This window comes from Oncorhynchus kisutch, linkage group LG3, assembly GCF_002021735.2.
Source record: "Oncorhynchus kisutch isolate 150728-3 linkage group LG3, Okis_V2, whole genome shotgun sequence".
Classification (NCBI taxonomy): Eukaryota; Metazoa; Chordata; class Actinopteri; order Salmoniformes; family Salmonidae; genus Oncorhynchus; species Oncorhynchus kisutch.
The window spans coordinates 24,560,387-24,575,470 of record NC_034176.2 but is presented as its reverse complement, the minus strand read 5'-3'; the positions used below and the strand labels follow the sequence as shown (position 1 = coordinate 24,575,470).

The 15,084-nt window shown below is 43.4% G+C and overlaps 1 protein-coding gene across 2 annotated transcripts; it reads left to right on the top strand.

The window, feature by feature from the left end:
• Positions 1–6,221: 6,221 nt before the first annotated feature.
• Positions 6,222–13,912, top strand: LOC116369543 (uncharacterized). Of its 2 annotated transcripts, XM_031819501.1 has the most exons (7): positions 6,222–8,112; positions 8,267–8,333; positions 8,544–9,012; positions 9,120–9,418; positions 10,197–13,209; positions 13,396–13,477; positions 13,674–13,912. In XM_031819501.1, the coding sequence occupies exons 3-7, from the start codon at positions 9,001–9,003 to the stop codon at positions 13,790–13,792; spliced, it is 3,525 nt and encodes a 1,174-aa protein (XP_031675361.1). In that variant the 5' UTR covers positions 6,222–8,112; positions 8,267–8,333; positions 8,544–9,000; the 3' UTR covers positions 13,793–13,912. The 2 variants fall into 2 exon arrangements, with proteins under 2 accessions (XP_031675361.1, XP_031675370.1); XM_031819510.1 differs by having other exon boundaries at positions 8,267–9,012.
• Positions 13,913–15,084: the final 1,172 nt, after the last annotated feature.

The following is a 15,084-nucleotide window of genomic DNA, read 5'->3' as shown; positions in this document are numbered from 1 at the left end:
ACATGACAACAGATTATAGGTCTCATAGCAGATCTAAGGTCAGTGTAGCGTCTCCTCCTAATGCTTTAAGGCTAGGATTTAGTGATAGTAAACTAATCTTAGATCTGTGCCTAAGTAGGCAGAGCATGTGTAAAGGACAGCATATTTCTTACCTTGCCTCCTGTCCTGTTCTTGTTGGTCTCATGTGTCTCTGTTTCATCCTTCATGTTCTCCACAACCTTATTTTGGTCATCTGGGGGATCCTCCCATTTCACGCTCTGGTGGATAAATGAGAGGCCAATATCAGTCCTAGGTTGTGACTTTATGAAACAACTTATTCGCTCCTATTTTAAACAAAACGGCAATAGTGGTCAGATTTCAGTCCATGGATCAAACCAGTGAGACCTATTGCTGTGTTAGTGACCTACTATATTGTTAGTAATTTCTCTTCTAAACTCAAAATAGGCTAAATGAACCATACCTTGCTGTCATCTGACATGATGTGTAACTTATTGTTGTAGGCTGTTTAGAGGAAATACTAATACCTCCTTTGAAAAAACGTCAGTGAACCATCGGCAAACAACTGAAGTGAATATGAACGTCCTTGAATTATGCCAAAGCATTGTTGAATACTCGATTCCGATTGGCTGAAGCCAGAGCATTCTCCAAAGATGTCATACACACATGATGTCACAATTAGGCCTAAGTCTAATGTCTATATGAATTGTCAATGTAATTGGAAAACAAATCAAAGCTTGTCAAAGTTCTGCCAAACGAAAATATGTCTAAGTGCACGTTTTTGCGTTTAATTTATGGTTTATCATGCATCGTCATTCATCACCATGCACAAAAACGTAACTCGCCGCCATTCATTAGCTATAATTCTGAGGTTGCAAAGCTGCAGAACTAGGACGTGCAATAAATTATAACCACTTGCAGAATAATGTTCAAGGGGGCTTGAACTATTTCAGCACTGTGGAGCTGTCCGCTGCATAGAGCTGACACGTTTCTTGGCGTCAGGGGACCGTGCCATGGTGCTGAAACGGAGCAGGGCTCAGTTCTATGGATAACTCATGCGGATTTTCCTGCTAGCCTATGTATAACGATACTATAATCACATTATTTTCATCCATCCGCCAACACAAATGCTATGTCAACGTTTCCCAAATAATAATGCAATGAAGCCAAGCCGAGATGTATGGTTCTTCATCCAGAGGACGAAGCACCACTGTATCATCTAAAACCTTCAGAGAGATCCCTTAAAACTGTAGTGTAAATTCTCCACGGCTGTTATGGTAGCTAGGTTAATTTAGCGAGACATGGACAAATCCAACACATAGAGTTTCTACTGAGTCCTGCTTAGAGGGGACTGACCGTCATGTTGCTAGTTGTAATGACGCTTTTAAAACAAGAATAGTTGTTTGTAATTGCTCTGGGAGCTAATTATTGCAGAGCCCAGCTACACATCCTGCTCGCTGGGCTCATTATGGACAGCCAATGAGCAGTTCGGGTGAAAAAGTCAGCCAGATCTGATCCTTATAACATACATGATACTAGGATACTGTAGCAACCTGCCGGCCTGCACATTCCTCCATGGCACGAATGCTACACGCGCAATATGGTATGCTAACATCCCACAACAATTCCCCAATTGGAATTACTTGCCTAAACTTCCAATCATACTTATTTTCTAATATCAACCATAGTTTCTGCACTTAAGGCAGACTTGCCATTAGAACAAGATGGAATTAGGACAACTGTAAAGCTCATTAAACGTATGCTAAAATGAACCTTACCTGGCTGTCGTCAGCCATTATGTGTAGCCCGTTAATTAAGGCTCTGCGCCTCTGATACTGCAGCTGTTCTGATAGGCTACTGTATGCATCCATAATAGCATACAGTATTTTTTATATCTCGAAAAACTTGTCCTTGTCTGTGTTGTTTTCACTCATGTTGAGTTTACTGAGGACAATATTGCAGCCACTGACGAATTAAGAACTACATACCACGTCATAGCAGGGAGTTAGCATTTGTTTTTTGTTCCAGTTAGGTGCTGATGTTATTGATGTGGCTATGATAAGACAAATACATGAAATAAATATGTTTTATTCATCACTAAATTGTTGCCTTGGATTCAGAAGTGTTCCATTTTCTTCTGTTAGCGTTCCAAGAGAGGAAACAAAAAGTACTGCCATTCAGTCCAGGAACAGACTGAGATTCCCTCTACTGATGCACATTGCATAGGTAAGGATGTTTTAGAGCTCTGCTATAGCTTGTAGTTTTGTTTAGGTGTGTGTTAGAAACATAGGTATGCCTACCAAACTCATAGCACTGTTATTTTTCAATGTTACTATACTGCATATCTCTCTCTCTCACACACTCTCTCGTGTTTCTCTATTTCTATACTGCATCTCTCTCTATCTGTTTCTAGCTCCAGTTGAAGAGGTTTCTCCCTCCATATCTCAGCCTGTCAAAAAACTATCCTTGATTGTCAGGGTCTTTTCAGCAATGATGAAGCCATTCAGGCGCTTCACCAAGAAGAACCTGTAACCTGTTACGCTGCATGAAGAACTACTTTTGTAACAGCAAGACTTTTGACAAGAGGAATTTCTGCATGTCTACCCTTTCAAAGTCTATTTGATCAAATAAATGCAAATTATTTTACAAGAATTTCAAGTGTTTTGGAAGATTAGTAAAACTGAAGCAGCTTTTCTCAGAGAAATGCACTAGTTCCCCCTTGGTTATACATTTATTGTGCAGTTTTCGAGTTGGCAGGACTTGGGGCAGCAGGTAGCCTTGTGGTTAGAGCGTTGGGCCAGTAACTGAAAGGTTGCTAGGACAGATCCCTGAGCTAACCATGTAAAAATATGACGTTCTGCTCCTGAACAAGGTAGTTAACCCACTGTTCCTAAGCTGTCATTGAATAAGAATTTGTTCTGAACTGACTTGTCTAGGAAAATAAATAAAATAACCAGAGCTTGACTCTAATACAATAGTTGCTGCATAGACTGTCAGACAACCAGATATTCTTAATTAATTTAGTTAGAGCTTATTAGCAGCAAGGGGAAAACACATAGAGGAGAATTAGCTATCTGCAGCTAGATCAACCCTCTGAGATGTTTTCTGTATGTTGAAAATATAAGGTCCAACAGTTGACAGTGTATGTCAGAGCAAAAACCAAGCCATGAGGTCGAAAGAATTGTCCATAGAGCTCAGAGACATGATTATGTCAAGACACAGATCTGGTGAAGGGTACCAAAACGTTTCTGCAATATTGAAGTCCATCATTCTTAAACGGAAGAAGTTTGGAACCACCAAGACTCTTCCTAGAGCTGGCCGCCAGGCCAAACTGAGCAATCGGGGGAGAAGTGCAGTGCAGTGGAGCAGCAGTGCAGTGGAGTAGCTTCAACAGCCATAGGCCCAGGGATTTCACATCACATTCCATGATGCAATGCAGAATACGGCTTCACACAGAACAATCATCAAACCCAATAGATAACACGTAGCACAGCCAAACATCATGTATCACATGAAGATGCATGTGTGTTCTCCAGACGTGATAACTTGTCACGGACCTGCTGTTTCGATCTTCGCTCTCTCTCTCCCTACCACACCTGTTGTCTCAACCTCTGAATGTTCGGCTATGAAAAGCCAACTGACCATTACTCCGGAGGTGCTGACCTGTTGCACCTTCTGTAACCACATTATTTTGTTGACTCTGCTGGTCATCTATGAAGAATGTTTGAACTACAGTACTTGAAGAACTGTAGTAGGATGTCCCTTGGGGGTATCCGTACCTATGTAGGACATGCGAGGGTTATGTTAATAAACAGGCTGGAGCTAGAACCTCGTTGTCGCGCGTCTTTATTTTAGATCATAGGAACTACATGGTGTCAGAAGAGGTTTTAAAATTCACATAAACGTGAAGGAGGTACCAAGTAAATCATACTTTCAGGCTGTTTCAAAGCAGGGAGGGCACAGTGTTGGAGATAAAACAGCGCATATCATTATTTTGCTAGCTAACGAGCAAGGACTAAGCTACTGCTAAGCAACATGTTGCAAGAGGAAGAAGCTGGCGGGATTTCAGGGTTTGCGACTCCAAGTTCAACGGGCTCTGGCGCAAACACGGACAGGCCAGTGGCTAGTGCTTTCCCATTAGTCCCCCGGAGAATTTTGTTTGTATGGACATACAAAACTGGCCGAAATGAATCAGTCGCTTTGAAAGGTACAGGGTAGCATCAGGCGTAAACGTGAAAAATGAGGCATTTCAAGTTAATACACTGATCTACTCTATGGGTGATGAAGCCGAGGATATATTAAATGCTTCAACGTTGACCGACGAAGAGAAACTGAACTACAGTGCCGTTAAAGACTGTTTTGGAACGCATTTTGTAGGGAGACACAATATTATTTTTGAGAGAGTTAGGTTTAATATGCGCAAACAGGAGCATGGTGAAACCACTGACAGTTTTATCACAGCTGTTCACAAACTAGCAGAACATTGTCAGTTTGGCGCGCTCAGGAAAGAGCTGATCCGAGATCGGATGGTGAGGCAGAGAGAGCTGTGAAAACAGTCAAGGGACTGCTGAAAAAGAACAAGGATCCATACAGGGCTCTGTTAGCTTACAGAGTTACACCACTGCATCATGGGCCGTCGCCTGCCGAGCTCCTGATGGGCAGGAGGCAGCGTTCCCCATTGCCTGTCTCGCCGGCTCAGCTTAAACCCCGATGGCCTAACAGAAAGGCCTTCGCTGAGAGGGACAAAAGTCTGAAACAAACGCAAACTGGAGACTTTAATCGGAGACACCATGCTAAGGAGAGGCCAGAGCTGACCGAAGGTCAACGCGTGTGGATTACAAACTCAAAGACACCAGCAATAGTGCTGAGGAAAGCGGATGCCCCACGCTCCTATGTGGTGGCACAGGCTCAGAAGAGGTACGAAGGAACAAAACACACCTCAGAGCTCTTCCAGATCTACCAGCCACACAGACCGAGGCCACAGAAAATGCACAAAAAGAGGGTGAAGGAGAGAGAATGCTCACAGAGCCACAAGCGCGCCCAAAAAGGGATGTGAAGCCACCAGAGTGGCTGAAAGACTATGTTACGTGAAGAGAAAACATACTGCTGGGGAACATACCCAGCAACAAGAGGCTGTACCTAAGTTAATGTTCATACTGTGTGATTTAATGCTTTCATACTGTTTCAGGATGGGAAGTAGCATGTTCGAGAATAATACTGGTTTCCAAATTGCATTTCAGTTATGCTTCAGTGGTTATGCATGTTGAGTTCTTGTTCATGGGAGAGGGGAAGATGTAGTAGGATGTCCCTTGGGGTGTATCCGTACCTATGTAGGACATGCGAGGGTTAGGTTAATAAACAGGCTGGAGTTAGAACCTCGTTGTCGCGCGTCTTTATTTTAGATCATACTACAAGAACAATCTGGCCTTATTGGCCATGTACGCTTATAATTTCCACCGGCACAGCCAGAAGAGGACTAGCCACCCCTCAGAGCCTGGTTCCTCTCTAGGTTTCTTCCTAGGTTCCTGTTTTTCTAGAGAGTTTTTCCTAGCTACCGTGCTTCTAAATCTGCATTGCATGCTATTTGAGGTTTTAAGCTGGGTGTCGGAATAAGCATTTTGTGACATCTGCTGATGTAAAAAGGGCTTTATAAATAAATTGTACTGATTGATTGATGATTGATTGTATGAAATGGAGTAGCATCTATCCATCGTGTAAAATGAACATTGTGCACTGTCTCCATGGAGTATACTACTGCAGCCTTAGGCAATGTATATTTACGTGGTGCATAACATTATCTCATATCACATGCATGGCAAGACATGATTGATGTAATTAGATGCTCTGGAGAGATCCCACCCTCCTTCCCCAACACATGTAGAATGCTTAGAAACCACCAGAAACCTGTGAAATAGATCAACATGTTTAATCTCCTCTCAAGGTCTGTTGATTTACAGTATCTCAGAATCAGGAACTGTCATATCCCATGTGATATGTCAAAACAAGTTGATGCATGTGTTATCATGGTGCATTGGGTTTGTATTTGTATTTATTGTGGATCCCCTTTAGCTGCAGCAGCTACTCTTCATGGGGTCCAGTAAAATGAAGGCAGTTATGCAGTTGTAAAAACATTCCTATACATTCACAACAGATTTCACAAAATCCATGTTCCTGTTTGATTTCAGGGTAGGCTGTCAACAGCACGTACTGTGTCACTATGATATGTATTCTGATCAAGTCAACAATGCCTCTAGGCATATCTGACGTCATGTATTTGATATCTTTATGTGAAGGATAATGTCCATATTGACATCAGTTCATTGTGTTTGAGGACGGTTCACTGACCGGTTTTCAACGGATACGATTAGATTAGTTTAACAGTTACAGAAAAGCTACAGTAGCCTATCAGAACTGCTACAGTATCCGAGGCGCAGAGCCTTAATTAACGGGCTACACATAATGGCTGACGACAGCCAGGTAAGGTTCATTTTAGCCTACGTTTAATGAGCTTTAACGTTGTCCTAATTCCATCTTGTTCTAATGGCAAGTCTGCCTTAAGTGCAGAAACTATGGTTGATATTAGAAAATAAGTATGATTGGAAGTTTAGGCAAGTAATTCCAATTGGGGAATTGTTGAGGGATGTTAGCATACCATATTGCGCGTGTAGCATTCGTGCCATGGAGGATTGTGCAGGCCGGGAGGTTGCTACAGTATCCTAGTATCATGTATGTTATAGGGATCAGATCTGGCTGACTTTTTCACCTGAACTGCTCATTGGCTGTCCATAATGAGCCCAGCGAGCAGGATGTGTAGCTGGGCTCTGCAATAATTAGCTCCCAGAGCAATTACAAATAACTATTATTGTTTTAAAAGCGTCATTACAACTAGCAACATGACGGTCAGTCACCTCTAAGCAGGACTCAGTAGAAACGCTATGTGTTGGATTTGTCCATGTCTCTCTAAATTAACGTAGCTACCATAACAGCCGTGGAGAGTTTATACTACAGTTTTAAGGGATCTCTCTGAAGGTTTTAGATGATACAGTGGTGCTTCGTCCTCTGGATGAAGAACCATACATCTCGGCTTGGCTCCATTGCATTATTATTTGGGAAACGTTGACATGCCATTTGTGTCGGCGGATGGATGAAAATAATGTGATTATAGAATCGTTATACATAGGCTAGCAGGAAAATCCGCATGAGATATCCATAGAACTGAGCCCTGCTCCGTTTCAGCACCATGGCACGGTCCCCTGACTCCAAGAAACGTGTCAGCTCTATGCAGCGGACAGCTCCACAGTGCTGAAATAGTTCAAGCCCCCTTGAACATCTTTGATTTGAAATTATTCTGCAAGTGGTTATAATTTATTGCACGTCCTAGTTCTGCAGCTTTGCAACCTCAGAATTATAGCTAATGGATGGCAGCGAGTTACGTTTTTGTGCATGGTGATGAATGACGACGCATGACAAACCATAAATTAAACGCAAAAACGTGCACTTAGACATATTTTCGTTTGGCAGAACTTTGACAAGCTTTGATTTGTTTTCCAATTACATTGACAATTCATATAGACATTAGACTTTGGCCTAATTGTGACATCATGTGTGTATGACATCTTTGGAGAATGCTCTGGCTTCAGCCAATCGGAAATCGAGTATTCAACAATGCTTTGGCATAATTCAAGGACGTTCATATTCACTTCAGTTGTTTGCCGATGGTTCACTGACGTTTTTTCAAAGGAGGTATTAGTATTTCCTCGAAACAGCCTACAACAATAAGCTACACATCATGTCAGATGACAGCAAGGTATGGTTCATTTAGCCTATTTTGAGTTTAGAAGAGAAATTACTAACAATATAGTAGGTCACTAACACAGCAATAGGTCTCACTGGTTTGATCCATGGACTGAAATCTGACCACTATTGCCGTTTTGTTTAAAATAGGAGCAAATAAGTTGTTTCATAAAGTCACAACCTAGGACTGATATTGGTCTCTCATTTATCCACCAGAGCGTGAAATGGGAGGATCCCCCAGATGACCAAAATAAGGTTGTGGAGAATTTGAAGGATGAAACAGAGACATATGAGACCAACAAGAACAGGACAGGAGGCAAGGTAAGAAATATGCTGTCCTTTACACATGCTCTGCCTACTTAGGCACAGATCTAAGATTAGTTTACTATCACTAAATCCTAGCCTTAAAGCATTAGGAGGAGACGCTACACTGACCTTAGATCTGCTATGAGACCTATAATCTGTTGTCATGTAGGCTAAACGTAAATCCAGTGGCTGTGCCAAGAAGACTTCCGTGGAGGAGGACTGCAGCATTGGTGCAGGTTCGAGATTACTTCATGTTGGGTGCAGGTTGTGTTCAAATTCATCAGCACTAATCTGAGAAGATAGTATCTATATAGGTGAAAGCAATATAGTGGAGGCCCGCAGAGAGATGTGCTTTTACCTGTCCAGTGCAATCAAATCACTAAAGGTGAAGGAAATTAGGGATCAAGTTCAGATTCAACTTTAGATTTCTCTTTGCGGTTTCCCAGAGTCTTCTCAGACACCCGGGTGTGGTTTCCGGGAAAGGGGATCTATCATTGAGCAGCTGGAGAAGGAGGCTCAGAGGACTCTAATGCCTTCTCTCAAGATTGAGACATGCTGTGCCCCAATCCTCCTCTCCTTCCTGAGGAATCTAACTGATGAGCAAGTCCCATGTCTTTTTCCAACCTCACATACAACAACTCTGAATTTATAGTCATAGTGCACCTTCTAACCACAAAGGGGATTTCAAACACTACACCTAACATCACTGTAACCACACCCCTAACTCTTCCTGTAAATCAAGAACAAAATGTCTCATGTACTTGCTAATAGCTTCATTAAATACACGTTTATTTCCCCTAACATGGATATCTAGTGACTCCACTAACTCAACATCAGTGTGCAGGTAAAATATGTTTCCTTTCTTTTCTTTTCTCTAGCCAATGGAGAGTGATTCAGCATGGCATGAAAAATAACGTAAGTCTCTCCACATAAGGTTCTGGTCAAAAGTTGTGTGCTATATAGGGAATGGTGTCATGGAATTACTTGATTGACAAAAACATTCCTCTGTTTGTTGGCCATAGCTCACATTCGAGCAGCTCTCCATGCTGTGTCTGAAGATTGTTAAAGTCGTGACCCAGACAGCCCTCCGCATTCTCCTACCAGCGCTAGCTCGTATCATGGGGGTGAACCTGAGGAGTGGGGCAACCTCCCCAGAATCCCAGTGCTCTGAGGATTCCTTAGGCAGTCTGGATGAGAGAGAGAAAAGGCTGCTGATCAGTGAGATGAACTACTGGACTAAGGAGAGGAGGAGGAATGGCAGTGCAGGGTGCCGCCAAAAATCCACCCGCAGGACCTCATCACCATGCTGTTCGCCTAAGAGGTATGTTCACAGCAATATTTCAACTTAATAATTGCAAGACCTGACCCATACTTATCATAAATTATTAACTTGTAATTCACACCTTGTAGTTTTAAGTTCTGGTCAGAAATGTTGCCACTGAGGGGGTGGGTCCAGGTGAAAGTCATTTTTAACTGGGTAAGCCATAAAGTCATCTATGAATAAATAGATCAGGTACATGCCTTTCAGAATTAATCCTATTCTGATGTCATACAAACATAAAAATCAGGCAAAAAATTGTGTCCGTTGGCTTTAGGCTTCTAGAACTACGGTGGTATGAGAAGTAATCCATCATTGCTCTAATTTGGTTTTCAGGCTCACTAATGAACTAGATTAGATACAGTTGGTGTAACGGGTTTCTTCTGTTGAAGGAGAGGCGGACCAAAACGCAGCGTGGTTATTTTGATACATCTTTAATAAAGATGAAAATAGAACAATATACAAAAACCGTGAAACCGAAAACAGCCCTATCTGGTGTAACAAACACAAAGACAGGAACAATCACCCACAAACCCCAACACCAAACAGGCTACCTAAATATGGTTCCCAATCAGAGACAATGACTAACACCTGCCTCTGATTGAGAACCATATCAGGCCAAACACAGAAACAGACAAACTAGACACACAACATAGAATGCCCACTCAGATCACACCCTGACCAAACAAAACATAGAAACATACAAAGCAAACTATTTTCAGGGTGTGACAGTTGGTCACATTTGCATGGCATAAGTGGTGATTGTGTGTTTATCTTCAAGGTCCCAGACCTCATTGCAGAGCTTGCCTGCAACTAGAGAGGCTACACTCATGGAGGAGCCTCTGAAGGCTCTTTTTGGGGTAACGGAAGAGAGCCTCCTGATATCCCTGGTTGAGGGTCACTCCAACCCCAGCTCCTCCGAGTTGAGCTGTGCTATCGTGGGGGAGGTGGTACACCAGCTTAACTCTGGCCTCTCAGTGGCCATTCAGGCCAGCCCGGGGTGTTGCCCCCTTATGGACAGTCAGGACATAGCAGCAGGCAAGGAGGTCATTCGGGTAGCCTCGGTGCAGATCCTGGCCGAGCTACAGAGCCAAACGTCTGAGCCAGAGTGGGTAGGGTTTATCGAGCCCCTCATGGACCCTGTGACCGATGATGTGCTGGATGCCATTGTCGGCACAATGGACAAAATGGCACAGGACTTCAACATCCTATTGGATCTGGCCAAGAAGATGACAATCTTGGGGTCTAAATTTCTGACCAATCTTCAATGTGACCTTGATGTTGAGTGTCCACCTGGGAAGGAAGGGACCACTCACTTTCTCAAAGAGACTGGATCCTCTACCAGTGTGGTGGCCAGAAAGATTCAGACCCTCTCTAGCCCCGACTTTCAGTCTAAAGCCCTGAAGGCAGTGAACACCATCCTTACAAGGAAAGTCAGCAGCTCTTCTGGCATGGCTCCTTCCTCTAGGCCTTCTAGTGCTGCTCCTAGCCTTACTGAAGCCCCCCTGAATACCAGCTGCACAGCCCTGACATCTGTAACCTCCACTGCCACAGTGATTGTTAAGGCATTTGTGGGAGGCATGGAGACGATAGCATCATTTGAAGGCACATGTGAAGCAGTTGATTGGCCAGTTCCTGTAAATGACCACAAAACAGGATCTTCACAGATGATAACTTTTTCTCTAGCCCGCACACTCTACAGCCGTATACGAGCAAAGCTGAGGGATCTTTTAACTCTATCCACTCGAGAAGAAGGTGTGGCTAAGGATGCTTCTCTTCAGGAGTCTTCAGACACCATTGAAAAGGCAACTGTTTCAACTGTTGAGGTCCAGTTACCCAGCACCGAACTTAGCAGAGTTCCCAGTGAGAGCCAACCAATACCAGCTCTCTGTCGCTCCAATCTGGATACCAGTACTCAAGAAGTTCTTAGCAGTGTTTTTTCCATCTACAAGTCAGAGTTATCAAAAGTGGAGAGTAAATCCTTGGCCGTTGTCAGTTCATCTGATGAGTCCCTAGAGGCTTGTTGGTTTGTTGATGGTGTCCTATCAAAGCTCGATGACTATACTATTTCCCAGTCACCCTCACCCAATGAAGACTTGAGCGTGAGTACTCAATATTCTCAACTGAGCTCAGAAGAGAGTGTCAGAATCACAGAATCCTCTACTAGTCTGATTCAGAGCATTAAGAAGCTCTCTAGCAATGACTTCCAAACTCAGGCAGAAGAGGCAGTGAGTAAAGTGCTGATGAGATCCAGTCATTCCTTTATCACACAGATCAGCCATACTGGTCTTCAGATTTGTCTGCAGGCTGGCTTATCATCTAGCTCACCATCGGAGATCCATGTCCTTTCAGAATCCATGTCCTCCATGTCCTCTGAGAATACAGCCTCTGGATTAGTGGAAACCTTTGTCAAAGGAATGACCACTATTTTCCAGAAAAATGAGTCCACTGACACTGTGCTACTGGAAAGAAGTGGGAGAGTTTTGCAGTGCTCCCACGGGGGCTCCCAACTGGATGATACTGAATTGAGTGTTAAAATATCACAGGAGAAGCTTTGGTCAACAGCTAAGACCATCTGCGTCAGTATGAAGAACACACTTAAGGATTTCTTCACAGGGCTGAAGCCATCCGGATCCGAAAGGACAGAAAATGCTTCTTCCAAAGAGACCCTTGGGGAAATCCTGGTTGCTATCCAGAGTGAAATCTCAAACTTAGGGCGAATGAAGGATTCCAGGGAGCTCCTTCAGATCAATGATATGTTAGGAACTATGCTGAAGGAGGTTGAGAAAAGTGAGGATGACAGTGAACACGTCTGCCAAGACATCCCTAGAACCTGTTCATCTTTGTCCACTTCTTTAAATGGTCGTAGTTCCTTGTCCAGCTCTTCAAAGGGTCCTAGGTCAGAGTGTGAGTTAGAGATCAATCTCCCTGGCACTCCCATCCCTGACCAAGTGCCTTTTGATCTGACCTGCCCCATCGTCAGGAGCTCCTGCATCGACACCAGAGTCTCTAAAATGCCAGAGATTTCTTCAAGTGACCTAAAGACAAAGATGATGGCACACACAGATGAACCCCTGCATCGTAACAGTCCAATGACTGACAGCAGTCGACCACCGAGTGCTAATGCCTCTTTTCGATCCTCCACTCCGTCTTTCACCAGCAAAGGAACCTCTTTGGTACCAAAGGGAAATGGGATTGACATTGAAGAGAAGGAGGTGTGCATCCCCAGCAGCTCTGTCCATCTGAGGGAGCTCTTAATCACCCCGGACATCAGCAGTGCCACTGCATTCCCACTGCAGTACTTGATGGACTCCAGCAAAGATGATGGCATCTGTTTTGTCACCATACTGGTGATAAGGTTGCTATCGGAGATCAGACCCTCAGCCCTAGATGGACCATCCCAACAGGCAGCAGATCTGACAGAAACATGTCAGCAACTCATCAGACAAGTCCTGTCTGAGTTCTGTGCTGCATCCAGATTCTCCAGGACACAGGCATATTCCCAGAACCTGAACATCCAAAGGGTGTTCAGAGGTGTACATAAAAACCTCATGGAAGAGTTTGGCTCTTACAACACCCTGCAAGCAGCTATTTCCTCCCAGGACCCTGCATTTGACAGAGTCCTGGTAAAGTCCTTGACCCAGCAGCTGGTACAGGGATGCAAGGAGGCGTCAGGACCAGCTTCTGCTGCAACAAACCCATCAGACCAGGCTGAGACAGAGAGGGGGGCTGAGCAGAAAGCAAGAAGGAGCTTCCTTTGCTTTTCAATGACCAAACTCAGGATCAACTTCAAGGTATAGCAGGGAGTTAGCATTTGTTTTTTGTTCCAGTTAGGTGCTGATGTTATTGATGTGGCTATGATGAGACAAATACATGAAATAAACATGTTTTATTCATCACTAAATTGTTGCCTTGGATTCAGAAGTGTTCCATTTATTTATTTATTCTCTGTACCATTTTCTTTACCTTTCTTCTGTTAGCGTTCCAAGAGAGGAAACAAAAAGGACTGCCATTCAGTCCAGGAACAGACTGAGATTCCCTCTACTGATGCACATTGCATAGGTAAGGATGTTTTAGAGCTCTGCTATAGCTTGTAGTTTTGTTTAGGTGTGTGTTAGAAACATAGGTATGCCTACCAAACTCATAGCACTGTTATTTTTCAATGTTACTATGCTGCATCTCTCTCACTCTCTCTGTCTCTCTCTCTCTCTCTCTCTCTCTCTCTCTCTTACCCCATCCATTTCTCTTGTGTTTCTAGCTCCAGTTGGAGAGGCTTCTCCCTCCATATCTCAGCCTGTCAAAAAACAATCCTTGATTGTCAGGGTCTTTTCAGCAATGATGAAGCCATTCAGGCGCTTCACCAAGAAGAACCTGTAACCTGTTACGCTGCATGAAGAACTACTTTTGTAACAGCAAGACTTTTGACAAGAGGAATTTCTGCATGTCTACCCTTTCAAAGTCTATTTGATCAAATAAATACAAATTATTTTACAAGAATTTCAAGTGTTTTGGAAGATTAGTAAAACTGAAGCAGCTTTTCTCAGAGAAATGCACTAGTTCCCCCTTGGTTATACATTTATTGTGCAGTTTTTGAGTTGGCAGGACTTGGGGCAGTAGGTAGCCTTGTGGTTAGAGCGTTGGGCCAGTAACTGAAAGGTTGCTAGGTCAGATCCCTGAGCTAACCATGTAAAAATATGACATTCTGCTCCTGAACAAGGTAGTTAACCCACTGTTCCTAAGCTGTCATTGTAAATAAGAATTTGATCTGAACTGACTTATCTAGGAAAATAAATAAAATAACCACAGCTTGACTCTAATACAATAGTTGCTGCATAGACTGTCAGATAACCAGATGTTGTCTATTAATTTAGTTCGATTGGTAAGAGCTTATTAGCAGCAAGGGGAAAACACATAGAGGAGAATTAGCTATCTGCAGCTAGATCAACCCTCTGAGATGTTTTCTGTATGTTGAAAATATAAGGTCCAACAGTTGACAGTGTATGTCAGAGCAAAAACCAAGCCATGAGGTCGAAGGAATTGTCCGTAGAGCTCAGAGACATGATTGTGTCAAGACACAGATCTGGTGAAGGGTACCAAAACATTTCTGCAATATTGAAGGTCCCCAAGGACACAGTGGCCTCCATCATTCTTAAACGGAAGAAGTTTGGAACCACCAAGACTCTTCCTAGAGCTGGCCGCCAGGCCAAACTGAGCAATCGGGGGAGAAGGGCTTTGGACAATTCAAAATAGCTCTACTCTGAGAACTCCTTTTAATCACAGAGTGGAAAACATAGAACCATACTGTGTTGATCACAATTATGGGTGTATTCTGGAATAAGACAAACCTATACATAGAGTTGGAGTCTGAGTGTGTGTACACACAGCCACCCCTTTAACCACTCTTCAAAATATTTGGCAGCCTTTGAGATGTAGAGGCAGGAGAATAAGTGACAGAACAAGAGTATAATAAAAGCATGACTTCTCTCCCACTCCTGCTCACAGCAGCAGTGCAGTGGAGTATCTTCAACAGCCATAGGCCCAGGGATTTCACATCACATTCCATGATGCAATGCAGAATACGGCTTCACACAGAACAATCACCAAACCCATAAGATAACTCTTCGCACAGCACAGCCAAACATCATGTATCACATGAAGAGACGTGTGTG

Bases quoted from the DNA above. Each gene is read 5' to 3' on its own strand.
- LOC116369543 (XM_031819501.1), top strand. The intron at 9,419-10,196 runs GTATGTTCACAG...TTTATCTTCAAG, and splicing joins CCATGCTGTTCGCCTAAGAG to GTCCCAGACCTCATTGCAGA. The intron at 13,210-13,395 runs GTATAGCAGGGA...TTCTTCTGTTAG, and splicing joins AACTCAGGATCAACTTCAAG to CGTTCCAAGAGAGGAAACAA.